Source organism: Xylocopa sonorina, chromosome 10 (genome assembly GCF_050948175.1).
Source record: "Xylocopa sonorina isolate GNS202 chromosome 10, iyXylSono1_principal, whole genome shotgun sequence".
Classification (NCBI taxonomy): domain Eukaryota; kingdom Metazoa; phylum Arthropoda; class Insecta; order Hymenoptera; family Apidae; genus Xylocopa; species Xylocopa sonorina.
In genome coordinates this window covers 10359547-10377274 of record NC_135202.1, presented here as the reverse complement: position 1 = coordinate 10377274, position 17728 = coordinate 10359547, and the positions used below count along the sequence as shown (strand labels likewise).

Below are 17728 nucleotides of genomic sequence, written 5' to 3'. Positions count from 1 at the left end.
TTAAAAAGATTATTTGTCTTCGTATTATAAGCTTCGATTATGATACATAGATGGCGAGCGTAGTGTGTTTCAAACTAGTCTTCCCTCTCCATTTTCAAGCGTACAATTGGCCAGCCTGGATCGTTTCCCCAGCGCTGCTACTGCAGAACTACCTTATTCATGCGAAGGTCGAATATTGTAAAACAGAACGAGTGATAAGGACCGAGCACAAGCACACCGGCTTCAGATATCAACGCAAAGTCAGTTACATTTGCAACATCTCTAAGTGTTCTGTTCACAATTTAGTCTGTGTTGGATCATGTCACTGCTTTTAAAGAACGCAAGTAATAGTCATCAATTTGACAGAAACGCACGCGTTTAATTATCTAGCATTGTACACTTTAGGTACTTCGATAGAACATCCGGCGATTGTCTTTTCTTCTCATTTACGTTTGCCGTTACATTCATATGTTTAGTTTCTTTTATTCTTAGCTTCTTTTGTTTCCTTAGTGGCACAGTTTATTTAACGTGTGTACTAGGTTATGCAGGTACGGTCTAACATTGATTAAATATCGCTTGTTTCAGACGACAGTTGGCTATTCGCGATAACCTTGGTCTATCTCAAGTTTAACAATGCTTGCGAAAAATAAGTTGTTTCGTGTAATCTTCGTTGCTTATTCGTCATTACTCGGTGTACTTTCAGCCTCTCTGATCACAAGGAAACCTCTAATTGAAACCGGCTCTCGTCTCTTGTCGTCAATGGCTCAAGCGTTGCAGACTCATGGCGTCGTACCCGACGTTATAGACAATGTCCCGCAAAATGTACTCAGCGTTACCTATCCAAATCAACTTTCCGTTGATATTGGCAAAGTATTGACGCCGACGCAGGTTAAAGATCCACCTACCGTTACATGGAACGGCGATGCAAATACTTTCTATACACTTTGTATGACCGGTATGTAATCGAAGTGAGTGTTGAAGAGTTATTAACGGACATTTCGCCAGATGGTTACGAATATTTGCATAAAAACTGGTATTATGTAATAGTCAATATATGTTACTTGCATTACGTTAATATTTATTAGTTCGATGAGATAACTACGTGAATACAAATTTTTTATCGCTATTTTATTTTTTTGTATTACTAATATAATCATGAATGATGTTCGTATTAATTCTGCTAGTAAAAAATGGATTGGAAAGGATTAAATTTGTTACTATACTATGTATTCACAGATCCCGATGCACCAAGTCGTAAGGATCCGAAATTTCGCGAATGGCACCACTGGTTGGTAGGAAACATTCCCGGTTCGGATGTGTCCAAGGGGGAGGTTTTGTCCGAATACATTGGTTCTGGCCCGCCAGAAGGCACAGGACTTCATCGTTACGTGTTCCTGCTGTATAAACAGCCTGGAAAACTTACGTTCGACGAGCGTCGTCTGACTAATCGAAGCGGTGATCATCGAGCGCAGTTTTCGATTAGAAAATTCGCCCAGAAATATAAGCTTGGCGATCCTATCGCTGGGAATATGTATCAGGCAGAATTTGACGATTATGTACCGATTCTCTACAAACAGCTGGGGGCATAGATAGGACAGTATCGATTTGTAGACATTTGTAAATCGATACAGAAACTTTGTATCAAATTGCACATTAAATACTTATTCACATAGTACGGGTACCTTTTCTTTCTGCTATTATGTAACGTTTGTACTACACGCATTATTGATACTTGTATAGGGTGATTATCTTAATTGGGCCAAACTATACGTTAGTCGTACTATAGTTATTTTTTCATATACATTTTCTCCCACTGCATTAGATTTTACTTAGTATACCGATAAGCGGCTCGTGCCTTGCACCGTAAAGGATCCGAGCCAAGTGGTTGTTTGACTGTGCGAGAAAACAGAAAGGATGGGAGAGAAATGTGAAGAAGTAGGAGGACATCAGAATTTAGGTGAAAGGAGAGGGAGAAGCCACAGTTAGGTCGAAGGTGAACGATAAGAAAAGTTATGCGCGATGCGAATCTTTATCCTGATATAAGTTAGAGTAGGGGAAGAGATAGCCTGTTGAATAAAACTGATCGCCAGTCCTCGATTTCTCAGAGTTCGCCGTAGATAGGTGCGCCATCGTAACGCAACAGAGATGAAGTACTTTGTGGTAATAGGTGCGTGTATATTTTTTAATTGGATTTAGTGCGCGAACTTCATTTGCGTTTAATGGATTTTAAATTGTTTTGTATCGATAATATATGAGATAAAAATTAATTGCAGGACTTCTTACCTGCGGTATCTATGTTCTCACGGCTGCGGATACTCAATCGGAATTTGAGAAAGCTAAAATTGTGCCAGATATATTAGACAAGGCGCCAACAGAGAAGATTGAGGTGCAGTTTTCTCCAGATGATTATATTTAATTATATAAGTCTCATAATTGTTAATTTATTATTCTGATTCTTTTTTATATAAACAAATATAGATTTAATTGTCGACAATTCTAGTGTTAGTGGTTCGAGTGAGTATGTTGCAGAGAGAAAGCTGTGTATGCGTGAATCGTTGGAAAACAGAACAATGTGCGTTGATTCGAATAGATTTAGAAAATCAATTATACTAACGCGTATACGGATCTGATAATTAGGTCAAGTACGGCGACAAAGTGGTCGATTTTGGAAACGAGTTAACTCCAACGGAGACGCAGCAGATCCCAGAGATTCATTACAAGCACGAGGGAGGAGTACTTTACACGCTTGTAATGACAGGTAAATAACCGGAATAAATTGAAATAAATTTATTTTGAAATTCAGAGTTGATTGAAGTCCCGTTGCAGTAAAGAACACGCCTTAAAATTATTATCTTATCCTTGCGGAGCTATCGAGTCTCGTAACTCGCGACGACTTTCACCGAGACGATGTTAACAAACCTGTTTCTTTCGTGTACGGTCTCTCGTTTGTCTCGACTCGTGATTACCGATTAGTTGAAGACTCGATTCAAGTTTAGTATACTATTTTTTCAATATAGAATTTAAGCATTTACTCTACATTTAAGTCTTTTGTTACGTTTAGATCCAGATGCACCTACTGGAAAAGGGTACAATCGAGAGTTTAAGCATTGGCTAGTAGGAAACATTCCAGAAGAGAATATCGCTAAAGGAGAGGTACTTGCGGAATATGTTGGTCCAGCAACACCAAAAGGTACCGGAAAGCATCGCTACGTCTTCCTCGTTTATAAACAGAATCAAGGATCCATTACTTTTGACGAGAGAAGGCTGAGCAACAGGTAGAATCGGGACGAATGCCGACGACATTATCACATACAGAATACTTGGGCTCATACGTAGTTTACTAACGAGAGATGAATTTCAGGGATGGCCCTCGCCGAAAGCGATTCAACATAAAGAAGTTCGCGGAGAAATACGATCTGGAAGGTCCCATAGCAGGAAACTTTATGAGAGCGGAATACGACGATAACGTGCCCAAGTATTCGGCCCTCTTAGGATTTTAAGGCTTGCGTTTAACATTATACCGCTATTCAGGTGATGGTGCGCACAATTACAGAAAGTCGATTACTTACCGATTTCAGTACAGTATTGTACTTAACTGCTACGACGGGGACAGTAATAAACGTTTCGAAAAAGTCAACAGGTGTACGAGAAAATCGGTCGATTCGTTTATTTTCGTTGATCTCGTTACAAATATAAAACGTACCCTATATAGTTTTTCTTCCGCGACTCGTGGATGGCTTTGGTTCGCTCTCGGAGTCGTTCCAAGTTCGTCCGAATCGTCTCGAGCGGAACAAACACCGAAAGTGTTTTCTCCTTGTCGTTACGCATTAGATACGATGACTAGAATACTTCTCTCCGACCTAAAAGACTGTTCGAGAGGTCGAGAGGGTCGTCGGCGAGCGCGACGCGCGGATCGTTCGTCAGAATTTAGGAAAAGTAAGTAGGTACGCCGCTGAAAGATACCACGCAACACGGTCTGGGACCGCTGGATCGGTACAATAATTTACCGACGCGTAGGAACTTGTTGAAACGTGCGTCTTCCACGAGAGACGAAACTGGACGAGATGAGATGAAACAGCAGACACGAAGATAGGTGCGAGGCGTCCTTAGGCAGTGGGACGAGGAACAACAAGGAGAAAACTAGGACAGAGGGAGGAGGAGAGGGAAAATTTGGATTGCGAGTTTCATCTCAGGGTAAAACAAGGTCTGGATAAACGGTAATGTTCCAACACAGCCGATGATCTCGCGTGTCGCCCCATCCACCGTTGCCTTTTCTGAGCTTCGTCTTTTTCGCAGTGCCAGCTACAGTAAGCGTCAGTTGTGTAGGAAAAAGGTGTTCCCGGGCGGCCTGTAGAATGTTTTGAACCTTTGCTATCACAGCGGTCGACTCGCAATTGGTCTTCTTGTGATGAACCCCGCTGGCAACATTTGCAGACATTCAGCTTTAAATAAAAGGGCAGGCAACGACTTGGATAAAGAAAGGGGAACCAGGTAAAGGTTATTCGACTTACCATTCTCCGATGTGAAAAACTCTGGGTGCTCTCATCATCATCGTAATCAAACCGGACTCTGTGCGGGGTGCAATCCCGGACCCTTTGCTCGTCGGTAAACAAGTTTGCGCAATATGTTGAAGGCTCCAGTCCCAATTGTAATCGTCGTACGAACAGAATTGAGCGGCGCACTTTCTCAGCTTGTTCCAAGTCACACGATTGAAAGCCATGCCCATGTTGTGCTTACTCGAGATCCAGGGGATTACCTCAGCCTGCGTATCGAAACACCAAGGACATATCTTTTTAACGCGCGATAAGAATCGTGTCATATTCATTAGGCGATCGCAAAAATTCTGTAAGTTTTAGATGGGAGCGTACTAGAGCTATTTATTCGATTGTTCGATTTGTCTTTTACTGTAACTCTATTACAAGTGTCTATGGAATAACCCACAGAATTTTTGCGCGTGTCTACTAGAAAAGGGTACAAGTGGAGGCTGCCAGAGTTATCGAGCCATCGTCTACCTAAAATGTTTAACAGAAACGCACGATAGGTACGAGCAGCCTAAACTCGTGTGTTTCCTACTTCAATAACAAGGGGAAAACGAGCGGGAAGATTGCAGAACGATCGGTGCGCGTGAGCGCGCGCGCACGTGCGTGTCTGCGAATGGGTGGGTATCTTTGTCCAATATGTCGTTTTTAAATTTCGGCGAAATCGCAAACAGTTCCCTCGTCGAGTGGTCCAAGATCGCTGTGCTGATTCGTTATAGTTGTCATTAGAATAGTGTGGGGTGCGCGCGCGCGCGTCCGACTTTATAGGAAATAGAAAACAAATGGAGAGACAGAGAAAAAGAGAGAAAGAGAGAGAGAGAGAGAGAGAGAGAGAGAGAGAAATATATATAGTCGCGCGCTTAACGAAGGGAGTCCTCGAAAGATGTGGGCCACCTTTTGATAGTGATTGTAGAGGTCGGGTAGGAGCTGGAAGGCCCACGCAGCGGCAGAATGCACCGTCTGCGCGTTCCTAGCGACTGGTACGAAGGCGGCAGGACCAGTGCCGCTATGGACGCTGTTTCCGGTAACGTTGCTGTTTCCAACGTTGCTTGGCCCAGTTGAGGTGCTGCTGATGCTACTGCTGCTGCTTGGAATTGCGGCGGTTCCGCTGTCACCGACGACGGTGTCCTCGGTTTTTGCTGACTGTTGCTGCCACATGGCCATTTCCCGCCTCTTTAATCCACGCAGAAGTTCCTTTTGCAGGGCGCTGTTGACGCCAAGGAACTAACGGACGGAGCGTGCGTGAAACATCGACACACAGATATTCACACTGAAATCGAGCTGATGATTCGATACGGCGCTGATTACGGTGCACACCTATCATCCAACGATTCGCACGCGACATATCTTGTAGCCTACATAGACTCTAGGTTCGACTATGTCCAAATAGTCCGTTTGCCACGTCATTTTTCATTCGTTCACCCTTTTTGTCTATACCTGCCCTGGTTCTTTTCTCTCTCGACATTCTTCACGATCTGTAAAGGATCTATCTTTTTAACTAGACATTTGTTATAACGGTGTAGTAAAAACGATGATAAATAAAAGAGTTAACAATATTTTATTGTTTTCAGTTAAAAAGACGACCTTTTGTACGAGACCAGTGAATAAACGTGAAAGAGAGAAAGAGAGAGCGTCCAGGCAAAATAGGAAGGAATGAGAGAGAACGAGCGTGCGAAAGGAAGCTTATAGCTGAAGATTAGATCACAATTGATTCAGGCTCTACGAAATGGAAATCTGAATAACCGAAATATCGCGCACAGATAACGGTACTCGAGGTAGAATCGGCGCGCCGTTAGAAATACTATCCGGCCAGGGAAGGAGTCGTCGAGTTCGCGCACCGAGCGGTTGAAACAATTAGAGCTGTTTAGTAGAGTTAGTGCGACAGCGCGCAAATTTTCTCACCTTTCGACTAAAGTCGGCGAAGTAATTATAGGTCTTGAGGTAGGTGCCCAAGGACAGGACGTTGCATCTCTCGCAGCTATGCTTGCAGGTGCGCTCCATGAGTCTGAGCACGTGCAGAAAGTCCTCGGCAACGTAATGATCTTCCTCGAGGAAGAGGACCATGCCTGTGTGATTCCTGGTGATCGACAATTGGTCGAACACGCGGTTCGCCTTCCACCACCAGTGATGTTTCGTCTGCGTGAACTTAGCCTCTCTGTAATGCCCGTAGAGATCCGGATGTTTCGCGTTGATGCATCCAAGAGTGAGAGCTCTACGTTCATGGTAACCAAGAAAGCAATGCGATTGGCAAACAGGAAAAGAGTAAACCTTCGATTAGGTCCCCACGTATACAGGGTAATTCACTGAACTTTAACTCGATGATCTACTTTTCAACTTTCGCGTCTCGCGTTTTTTTTTTTTCATACATTACATAGTTTAAGAGCAATTTTAGCTGGTCGAGTCAGACGAATCACCCGTTATACGAAGACACCATGGAATCCGTCGAACAAAAAGACAACTACTGACTGTTCCTTGCGTATATTTCGGGGGCAATCGTTCGGATCTTCGCCTGGGAAGCTTCGCGGATGAGTCTGCATGCTGTGTGGGTAAAATATCTGCATGACGCGACAAAAGTCGACACTCTGCACGAGATAGTTAATCTCGGGATGCCAGACGTCATGACTGAAGACCAAAAGGGTTTGTTCGATTCCTTTAGCCTGGGCCAGCGACACTATCAAGTGTCTGAGGTAGGTTAATCGTGTGTGCACTTGAATCACTATCACGGGGGCGTCGCTGGCCAGCGGACCGAACGACTCCTCGTTGTACACCCTCTGCTCCGCGTTCGCCCTCTCTATATTCCGACGAATCTCCGTTATTTCAAACTCCGTCAGCGCGTCCGCGCTGCCGTTCGTTAACGACGACGTAGAACCATTTCGACGATCTTTCAGAAACCTGGAAAAATCGTCGTTCTGTCTGAGACAAGAAGTTCGCGATGAGCCCCGTTGGCAAGTAGAAGCTCCAGGACTAGTATTTCAAGTGGAAATCTGTTTGGCGGCTAACAAAAGTGTTTACAAATGTTCCTTAATGAGAGGTTTTTTGATCACGCTCTATATTTCATTCTAGTAATAGCAGATTTTTCCAGTCACATGAAGGAAAATAAATTACAAAAAATTTATTAGATTTCGAGCTGATTAATCGGTATAGAAATGCTAAAGTAAGCACAATAAGTGTACACAGATGCTTTTTATAGCCACTGCATGGCCATATGCCACCTTTTGACGTATGGTCCCTGTGGTAGGGTGGACGTCCGATACTGTGGCCCCTGTGAGAGGCATTTCTCCTAGCATCATTGCTATATAGTATTACGTATATTGGACTACTCGGTTTAAACATCTGTGCCTAGAGGAATTTCTGTTTCGAATATTATTTGGCTGAAACACTTCGCGTTTTCTTTTTTTTTTGTATGTACGATACCATTGGATAAAGTCATATGATTATGTAGTTTTTTTCACCTGTGCAATTCTTGAGGCACGAGGGCGAACAGCGTCTCATTCGACGAGGCTTGCCCAGCGGAGTCGCGGCCGGTCAGACTGATCACGTGGATCTGTAGCCACAGGAACGTCGCCAGGAAGACGAGAACGAGTGTCCTGAGAAATGTTCCGCGAACTGATCTGATCGTTCCCAGAATCGCGACTCCTGCAAAACGTTCCATCGTGCAGTATCGAATCGTTACCGGGACAATTAAAATTTCATTCCGAGTCATTGAGCATTTAATTTGAAAAGCTTATTAGATAAGTATACAATTGGCACTTTGTATTTTTTTGTATTTAAATTTTTTCAGATATTCGGAAGCCGAATGTCTTTGGTAGGAGTAAGAAAACTCGAGTTGGCCTTCGACGACACGGACTAAAAATAAATTTGCCTACCGAAGGATTTTAAGTTTACAGCTTTTGTATCTAACTCTTGTGTGTGATACGAATAAAGGGAGCACAGCGATTATATTGAAATACACTATCGGCGAAAGAAGAATTGTACAAGGTATGCAATATAATGTAATACCGTAAGGGATCCGTAAGATGGCTATATATAATGATCACAATTTAAGTAGAGTAGCAGAAAATTCCGGAAGTGGACGAGTATCCATTAAAGAAAATATTCAGAACAATTTTCTCGCTTACCTCTCATTCTGACATTCCTACGCGACCGTTCTGGAACAAGATGAACGTGATTAATTAGTCTGATCGTTGGTTCTCGCGTACGCCGCGTATCGCGGGGCGTGCAATAGACGGTGGATCATCGTGTTACCTCGTATCGGAGAAAAGGCGCGACGGATGGTCCCTCATTTCGACGAAATCTGTGAAAAGAACAAAGAAGTACGAGACGTAACGAAGATTAGTAACGAAATATAAGCTTGAGGAGTTCCATGGCCCGTAGTATCAATCGTTTCTGTTGCCTGTTACAGAGCAAGCCATCGAATGCAACTGATCAAACGGATGAATAATCTATGATTATTCATTCTTGTATTCGCTAATTCTACATAATATATTTAGACTCGATTAGTTAGTGGATACGTAAATTCCAAAATAAACACAATGGTATGCTAATTTTTGCGTAACCACTATAGATAAACGGGAGGAAAATAGAATTAAAGTAATTTTCAAATAATTGCCGCCTTTTTTTTATTGTTGCAGATAAGTTTATGGTACGTTTGTCATATTGTCCGCCTGGTGACTACTAGCTGCCGTTCGCGCGGCGTGAAGGGGTGAAGGAGAAGAGAGTGAGAGTCGCATTTCAAACGCGTCAACCTCCAAGTAAAGAGATCGTACGGCGAGCAAAGTAAATTTTGACCGACCAATCTTTTTTCTACCTTCGTTGCCTCGCGCTCTGTTTCTCCTTACGCTTTTTCCCTCTCCTCTAGCTGTCTCTTCGTTTCTCTCCGGCAGTATCCACGAGTCAATTACTTCCGCCCTTCGCTGTCATGATAGCCGCAGCCTCCAAAGGGAACGCGCGTTCTCGGACTCCTCGACGGGAGCTATGCGGTCGGGGATTTCTTTCTGCCGTTTTTTCATTCTTTTCATAGCTCGAGCGCGCGGAAGACGATGCTTCGGCATTAACTTTATTTTTAGTACGGCACGCGGACTTGTAGAAAGTTCCGAGAGTGTGAGGGGGATGGCTGGAGGCAAGGAAGGAAGTGGAGGAGGAGAAGAATATGTTCAACGAGGTGGAGGAGGAGGGGAAGCGAGTTAGTCGCATTGACGGTGCACGATGCAAATCGAGAACGTACCAAATGTATGTATAATGTATAACAGTGCACACATGCGACCTTGAGCGACGATTATCAAACGAACATCGTCGAATAATTAAATCGTATCACACAGCCGAGCGTTAGAAAACGATACTTGTACAACGGGACGATAAAAAGCAAGGAAAATTGCCGCTCCTCTTCTCCTTCTTACAGAGCCACCGTGACTCTCGTCGCGTTCGTCGCAGATCTAAAGTGGACGGTAGCACGTGAAGCTGAACGCGCGAGTATACGGTTCATTTTGGTTGAACAATGCGGTCGATTCAACTAGATTGAATGCAAAGTGAACAGTATAAATGAAAATATCGTTGAATAGTTTCATTTAGTACTGCTTTACACAATCACAGGCTGAAACACCGATCGAATCTCCTTTCAGGGGTGAGGTGGGACGACGCGACGGACCGTGAGCTTGCGTGGATCGCCAACGGTTGCCACTTCGAATTCAAGTTCACGAATCGCGCGGCTAATCGCGAACGGAGCATGAGGCTGGATAAGAATCACGAGGCACGTTCGAACCGATAAAAAAGAGTGCTACGAGAAGAGATACGGAATCGACGTCACAGCACGATCGCGATGAACAGCGACCGGCGACAAACCGGAACGAACGAACGAACGATTCCCGTTCTCGCCGACGAAGACACGGCGCGACGATGAGCAAGGTCTCTCCAGGGATTGCGGAGTGGTTTTCCGTAGATGAGCATCGAGTGGCTCGATATCCTATTTCGCTGGGTGCCCGTGGCCAATGTAGGTCAGCTGAGTTGGCTGGTTGACGCGAAACAATGCGGATATCCATGGCCAAGTTAACTACGAGGCGCGAGGAAACGTCGCAAAAGGTGAAGAGGGCAACGGCGGTCGGCTACTCGAACACGCAGAAGGAGCATGAGCAACGATAAAACAGCCTCAACCATCCTGTTCCTCTTTCGCATCTTTATCTTTGGCAATCTTTCGGCCGTGTCTCCTACCGCGAGTTATATCTCCGTGCACGGCTATGTAGCATTGTACCTCCGCATCGCTCTACTTCTCCACTTTTCTCTCCCTCTGGCCTGCGTGTCTTCCACCCCCTTGGCTCTTGTCGTTCCGCGCGTGTCACCTGTCGAGTCCTCGAGAGGATCTCCCAACGAAGCTCGAAAGCGTGCAACGCACACGCACCTCTCGGCCACTGATTGCCACTGACTGCTGCGCGGCCCTCTGCTCGCGATGCTCTTTCTTATTTTGTTATTTTTTCTCTGCCCTCGCACCGCTTGGAATCGAGCGCGCTCGCGCCACTCAGACAAACCGCTGTCGGCCTACTGGCTACCGTGTTACTCGCGGGAAATCACGAAACGCGAATGCACACGCAGCAGCAGCAGCAGCAGCAGCGTCAGAGGCAACGATGAGTCGGCCCGCTAACGAACACGCTCGCGTTGCCGCGAGTTACGTGTCTGTATCACGGTTAATTCGCTTGACGCGTAAATGCAAAACGACTGGACTCGAGCCGGTCACGCGTCGGTTTCAAGGTAAACCGGAAAATTCTGTTTCTCGCGCCGCCTTGCGGTTTCTTAACTGCGATCGTTTTTCCCATTACCGAAAGAGAGAGAGAGACAGAGAGGAAGATAGAGACGGGGAGGGATATCGAGAGCGACGGATATCGCGAATGAGGATGATAAAAACAACGCAAAGGATAGGAGAGCGAATTAATCGTGGCAGAACGGTGGGAATAGAAGCATTGCGGCTTGGTAGCGGGAAACGCAGGCGAACAAGCCGGAAACCCGTGGAGAAACAAAGCGAAACGTTGCGAAAAAGGGGTGGCTCGTACGACGTGTGCGCGCATACGCGTGGAACGAGGACACACCGCGAATAAAGAAGGACGAAAGCAACGTACGGTTATCAAAAAACGATAGATACGACAGACGAAAATAGCGATATCCAATATGTATCATATAGCATGGTAGAAAAATGACTGGAAGTTCTGACAAACACCGATAGCTCGAAACGTGCACGCGCATACACGTGAAAGCTAGAATCAGAGAGAGAGAGAGAGAAGGAAAGAAAAAGAGAGGGAGAGAAAGAGCGAACCGACGGGGTTGGTAGGGTATCGATCGTAGCGTTAGGTCCGGAACAAAAGCTCGCGTTCTAGCAGCAAGTCGGCAGCCATGGTCCCACGATAAAGGGAAGGTCGCTTCACGTGCTTGTACAAGCTTAAGCCAATCTTCGAGCATCGATTCCGTCTGTCCAGTCTCTCTACTTACGCAGGTCCACCACCGTCCGAGGAGGTTTCCTTTGGGATCTAGCGTGGCAACGTCCGTGGCCGATCACGTATCCGCAAGCGCGTCCGGATAGATCGCGATAGAAGCGTGACGGGTGAGGCAGCGGCGTGTCATCGCGATGATCCGCCGCAGAATTCGCTCGGCTCGCCTGGTGCACTCTCTTCCTTCCGTTCTTCCTTCCACTGTTCGCGCGACTTTCGCCTCGAAACTGCGATCGCGACGGCTTCTTCGGTGTACGAGCGTGTGACCGCAATCGCCGCGACCCCACCCACTCCTCCGCCGCGTCGCCTCCTCGTTCAGTCTACGCTGCCTCGGTGCACGCTTGTTTTCCTACCCTACTGCGATTTCTACCGCGGATCGATCTTCCCTCGACCCGCCAACCATTCTCGGGGAGAGACGGACGTCGTTCCTCGAGCGCTATCACCCTCGTCCGAGCATCGATGCTCGCGTCGATAACCGCGCGCGGCTTCCTTCTCCGCGGATAATGCTCCTCCGGTTTCCCCTCTGGGATAACTCTCTCTAGGTAGTCCTATCGATTTATTCTTCTGTTTATTTCACTCCGATCTTACGTATAACAGTTGCACGACTTGCTCGTTTCAGCGCCCGGATGTGCTGCGGCTTTTACTTCTCTGGAAGCGCAGGAAATTTGCGGACTGATGGATAATTTGCAGAGATAAATTACGAACCGGATAAGACCGGGAACGTACGGGACGTGGTGGTACCAGTGGATGAGAGATTTATCTTTAAGCACAGTTATTACTGGCCTTTTTTTACTTGGTGTTCCTTAATTGTTGGGAAATTGGCAATTCCTGCAGCGGTGATCGTTTATCTATCAAGTGGAAGGAGAAAGAACTTGGAAAGATAGTTTAATCGATGCACTGTCTACTATTTTAGTTATAAGTAGTATTTTAAGTAGGTTTATAAGAATAACTTGTAGTATGTATCTTGTAAAAACGTTTCTGTAATATGTTAACTGCTTAAAAGCTCTAATAAACAATTATTTATTGTTAATTAATTGTTTAATTGAGAAATACCTACCCACCTATCCTGAAACGATCGATTCCAGTCCCTCAACGAGAAAAGAACTTTGATTCCATAAAATTTTTTGAATTCCCGGAAATGACGTCATTTTCACGTTGGGATACCTCCTCGCCTGTCATGTTATCCTGATACTTGGTCGAAATATTGGGTTCTCGATCGAAAGATCAGAAAACTGGCAATTCCTGGAAAATGACGTCACTTCCAGGAACCGCCAAAATTCCTGGAATTCCCAATGACGTCATTTCCAAGAAATGGCACGTTCGGATACCTCCTATGACGTCATGTTCTCCTGATACATTGCCGATTTTTCGAACAAAATCTTGAAAATCCGACTTTGTATCAGGAGAACATAACATATGAGGAGGTATTCTTGCCACTTCTTGGAAAATGACGTCACTTCCAAGAATCGCCGAAATTCCTGGAATTCTCGATGACGTCATTTCCAAGAAGTGGCACTATTCGGATACCTCCTCACTACTTATATTCTCCTGATACAAAGTCGAATTTTCAAGATTTTGCTCGAAAAATCGGCAATGTATCAGGAGAACATGACGTCATAGGAGGTATCCGAATAGTGCCACTTCTTGGAAATGACGTCATCGAGAATTCCAGGAATTTCGGCGATTCTTGGAAGTGACGTCATTTTCCAAGAAGTGGCAAGAATACCTCCTCATATGTTATGTTCTCCTGATACAAAGTCGGATTTTCAAGATTTTGTTCGAAAAATCGGCAATGTATCAGGAGAACATGACGTCATAGGAGGTATCCGAACGTGCCATTTCTTGGAAATGACGTCATTGGGAATTCCCGGAATTCGCGAAGTTTAAGTGATAGTTAAATCACAGTAAATTTCAATATAATTTATGTAAATAGCAAGGAAAAGGAATTGGAGAAGGATAATGTAGAAATAAACTCACAAAACTTGTTCTATTCCTCTTAAATAATTTATTTATTCAAACAAATTAATAAAATTTACAATAAAATACATTTCACATTAATTATAATACAATAATTTGTTCGTTTATAATGTTAAAGACATAAAACATGTAATAAAATTACAATTAGGCAGCGCAATATATCGTTAATTAAACTTAAAATACAATATTTCTCACTTCTGATAATATAACTAAGTGTACCAATATTATATCTAATTAAAAGATACAATAATGTCCTTAAAATTAATATTAAATGATTATATTTTCAAATTATTTGATTCTGATCTAATGTGGCGCCAACTCTGTAACAAGTGCTGAAGCTAATGCCCAGCCAGTTTCAACTCTTCTCCAGGAGATAGCGCTAGTAGTTCTTGAGTGGTTCACTTCGCCGTCGATAACGCTGAGCGACCAGTTTGAGCACTTTTTACAGAGATGGCGATACGAGTCCTCGAGAAGGGTAGGTATCATCTGTCTCACTCTTTCTTATAGCTTTCATATATATATCTCTCTCTTTTACCTCTAAACCGGGAAAACTACAAGAGATTACAATAAAACTATTGACATATACAAGAAATTACAATGAAACTAGTAAAATGTACAATAAAATACAATAAAACTTAAGTTCTATATAATACAAATAATTACAATATAATATTTCTTCTATCTATCGATGCAATTAAACAGTCTACGATATATATAGATAAAAATATAACAACTCCCCTAAAAATAATGAATACCGATACAAAATTAATATATATTACACATCTATTGCCTTCCTTACTTCGTTTCCACTTCTCTTTCCTTCTCTCTGTTTCTCTCTCTTTTATCTTAATTACAGGATTTTAGGGTACTGCTGATTAAATAAAGAAATTCCTCAATTTTCATTGAATACAAAGGGTAAGATAAATTATACCTTCCGCATTAGAGGTAAGAGAGAGAAAGATATATATGAAAGCTATAAGAAAGAGTGAGACAGATAATATCTTCGCTATTTAAGAACCCCTGGCGTCATCTCTGTAAAAAGTGCTCAAACTGGTCGCACATGATTATCGACAGCGAAGTGAACTACTCAAGAACTACTAGCGCCATCTCTGGGGGAAATACTGAAACTAATGCTCGACTAGTTTCAGCACTTGTTACAGAGATGGCGCTAAGGGTTCCTGAATGGTGCAGGTAATATCTGTCTCATTCTTTCTTATACATCTTTCTCTCTCTTACCTCTAATGCGGGAGATATAATTTATCTTACCCTTTGTATTCAATGAAAATTAAGGAATTTTTTTATTTAATCAGCAGTACTCTAAAATTCTGTAATTAAGATGAGAGAGAGAAGCAGAGGAAAGGAAAGGAAAGTGGAAACGAAGTAAAGAAGGCAATAGATGTGTAATATATATATATATGTATGTATTTGTATACATCAAAACAGAAATAGAATGTGGGAATTTGCATCATGAATACTACTTGGCTACCAAGAACTAGTTATAGGTACGATATTCTATTTATATTCTTTATTAGATTTAATCTTAAGTACGACGTAACTAAAAGTGAACTCGTCAAAATAATTTCTTACATTTACCTTGTTAATCGTGGGTTCAAATATTCGGCAAAACAGAAAGTTCAATGCGAATCTCAAAGTTTTGAAATTGAGTACAGTGTCAGATGCAGTGGGAAAGAAGAATCATTTCTCGAAGAGGATTATCCACAACTAATATTGTGTGAACATTTTGAGATCACTCGAAGTGGAGGATATAAGAAGCCGACAACTGTTCTTGTGTTGCGTCATTAAGTGTCAATCGCTAGAAGAAGTGATATCGGTTTTTTGTGTAAACGTGTTGTTCGACGATAATTTTATAAAAAAAAGTAGTAAAACTATTACTTGTACACAATCGAAATGGTAAGAAAATTAGTGAAAAACAGAGATAAAATGATGTTTTAAAACATAATTTCTACGTTGTTTTAGCGAGAGTGTATATCCGTTCACGTCGGACAAGCTGGCGTACAAATTGGAAATGCCTGTTGGGAACTTTACTGTTTGGAACATGGAATTCAACCGGATGGACAGATGCCATCAGATAAAATGTTTGGGGCTGGAGGCGATGATAGTTTTAGTACTTTCTTCAGCGAAACCGATGCTGGAAAGCATGTGCCTAGGGCGGTATTTGTCGATTTGGAACCTACAGTAGTTGGTAAGAGAAAAAAAAAGTAAGACATATTATTATTATATAATTCTTGAAAGTTGCTAGAGATTTATATTGACTGTACTTTTTATAGACGAAGTCCGTACTGGAAAGTACAAGCGCCTTTTTCATCCTGAACAGTTGATCACTGGCAAGGAAGACGCTGCGAATAATTATGCTCGTGGTCACTACACAATTGGCAAGGAAATTGTCGATTTGGTCATCGATCGAGTACGAAAATTAGCGGATCAATGTACGGGATTACAGGGTTTCCTTATTTTTCATTCGTTCGGTGGTGGTACTGGATCTGGATTTGCTTCTTTATTAATGGAACGCCTTTCTGTTGAATATGGAAAAAAGTCTAAATTAGAATTCGCGATTTATCCGGCTCCCCGAATTTCTACAGCAGTCGTTGAACCTTATAATTCCATTCTTACCACTCACACAACCCTCGAGCATTCAGATTGCGCTTTTATGGTCGATAACGAAGCAATCTACGACATTTGCCGGCGTAATTTAGATATCGAGAGACCAACTTACACCAATCTTAATAGATTAATCGGGCAAATTGTTTCCTCCATAACGGCTTCGTTACGATTCGACGGGGCCTTAAATGTAGACTTAACCGAGTTCCAGACAAACTTAGTCCCCTATCCAAGAATCCACTTTCCTTTGGTCACCTATGCTCCCGTAATATCCGCTGAGAAAGCGTATCACGAGCAACTTTCCGTCGCAGAGATTACTAACGCGTGCTTCGAGCCTTCAAATCAAATGGTTAAATGCGATCCCAGGCATGGCAAGTACATGGCATGTTGCATGCTGTACAGAGGGGATGTAGTCCCAAAAGATGTGAACGCCGCGATTGCTACCATTAAAACGAAACGAACGATACAGTTTGTTGACTGGTGTCCGACTGGATTCAAAGTTGGTATAAATTACCAACCACCTACTGCTGTACCAGGTGGTGATCTGGCTAAGGTACAACGCGCCGTCTGTATGTTATCCAACACGACGGCTATCGCTGAAGCTTGGGCACGCCTCGACCATAAGTTCGATCTAATGTACGCCAAGAGAGCTTTCGTTCATTGGTACGTTGGCGAAGGCATGGAAGAGGGCGAGTTTTCCGAGGCACGAGAGGATCTTGCGGCTCTTGAAAAAGATTACGAAGAAGTTGGATTAGATTCGACAGAGGTGGATGGGGATGTTACCGATGAATATTGACTTCAGCTTATACTCCTTATATTTTCTACCTCGATCCATTTACCATTGTCGCCTGTTTTTCTGATCTCCTTAAAGATTCTTCTCTCTCAATAATCTTGCTAAACGACAGACTTCTGTATCGTCGTGTACAATCGTTGTTGCGTATTCAACAGCTAGAATAGCATACATATTTGATAGTGTATGAAATAAAGTTGATATGACGTTGTATTGGTGTGCCAAAAATTGATTAAAAACATGCGACATACACATACTATAATCTAACAAGGGATGTTACGAAAGAAAGGACAGGGAAGCCGAAATGGAATAGTTGCAGATGGACGGTCAAAACCATGATACAACGATTATTAATT

The 17728-nt window shown here is 43.2% G+C and overlaps 4 protein-coding genes across 9 annotated transcripts; 3 read left to right on the top strand and 1 right to left on the bottom strand.

Moving 5' to 3' along the window:
* Window positions 1–116: 116 nt before the first annotated feature.
* LOC143428554 (protein D2) lies at window positions 117–1652 on the top strand. Of its 4 annotated transcripts, none has more exons than XM_076903516.1 (3): window positions 117–239; window positions 683–934; window positions 1216–1652. In XM_076903516.1, the coding sequence occupies exons 2-3, from the start codon at window positions 739–741 to the stop codon at window positions 1566–1568; spliced, it is 549 nt and encodes a 182-aa protein (XP_076759631.1). In that variant the 5' UTR covers window positions 117–239; window positions 683–738; the 3' UTR covers window positions 1569–1652. The 4 variants fall into 4 exon arrangements, with proteins under 4 accessions (XP_076759631.1, XP_076759629.1, XP_076759628.1 ...); XM_076903514.1 differs by having other exon boundaries at window positions 159–323; XM_076903513.1 differs by having other exon boundaries at window positions 202–323; window positions 565–934.
* A 250-nt stretch (window positions 1653–1902) lies between these two features.
* On the top strand, window positions 1903–3616 carry LOC143428555 (protein D2). Its single transcript, XM_076903518.1, has 5 exons — window positions 1903–2146; window positions 2253–2365; window positions 2617–2737; window positions 3041–3254; window positions 3341–3616. The coding sequence occupies exons 1-5, from the start codon at window positions 2125–2127 to the stop codon at window positions 3477–3479; spliced, it is 609 nt and encodes a 202-aa protein (XP_076759633.1). The 5' UTR covers window positions 1903–2124; the 3' UTR covers window positions 3480–3616.
* A 6-nt stretch (window positions 3617–3622) lies between these two features.
* Window positions 3623–10804, bottom strand: Mgat2 (alpha-1,6-mannosyl-glycoprotein 2-beta-N-acetylglucosaminyltransferase). 3 transcript variants are annotated; one of them, XM_076903495.1, is made up of 9 exons: window positions 10762–10804; window positions 8763–8811; window positions 8636–8665; window positions 7970–8153; window positions 6984–7409; window positions 6420–6729; window positions 5412–5741; window positions 4491–4741; window positions 3623–4397 (listed from the first exon to the last, which is right to left on the bottom strand). In XM_076903495.1, the coding sequence occupies exons 3-9, from the start codon at window positions 8640–8642 to the stop codon at window positions 4169–4171; spliced, it is 1737 nt and encodes a 578-aa protein (XP_076759610.1). In that variant the 5' UTR covers window positions 8643–8665; window positions 8763–8811; window positions 10762–10804; the 3' UTR covers window positions 3623–4168. The 3 variants fall into 3 exon arrangements, with proteins under 3 accessions (XP_076759610.1, XP_076759612.1, XP_076759611.1); XM_076903496.1 differs by having other exon boundaries at window positions 4287–4421; XM_076903497.1 differs by lacking the exon at window positions 5412–5741.
* Window positions 10805–15502: 4698 nt separating this feature from the next.
* On the top strand, window positions 15503–17585 carry LOC143428547 (tubulin alpha-3 chain). The gene is made up of 3 exons (XM_076903499.1): window positions 15503–15874; window positions 15941–16166; window positions 16252–17585. The coding sequence occupies exons 1-3, from the start codon at window positions 15872–15874 to the stop codon at window positions 17376–17378; spliced, it is 1356 nt and encodes a 451-aa protein (XP_076759614.1). The 5' UTR covers window positions 15503–15871; the 3' UTR covers window positions 17379–17585.
* Window positions 17586–17728: the final 143 nt, after the last annotated feature.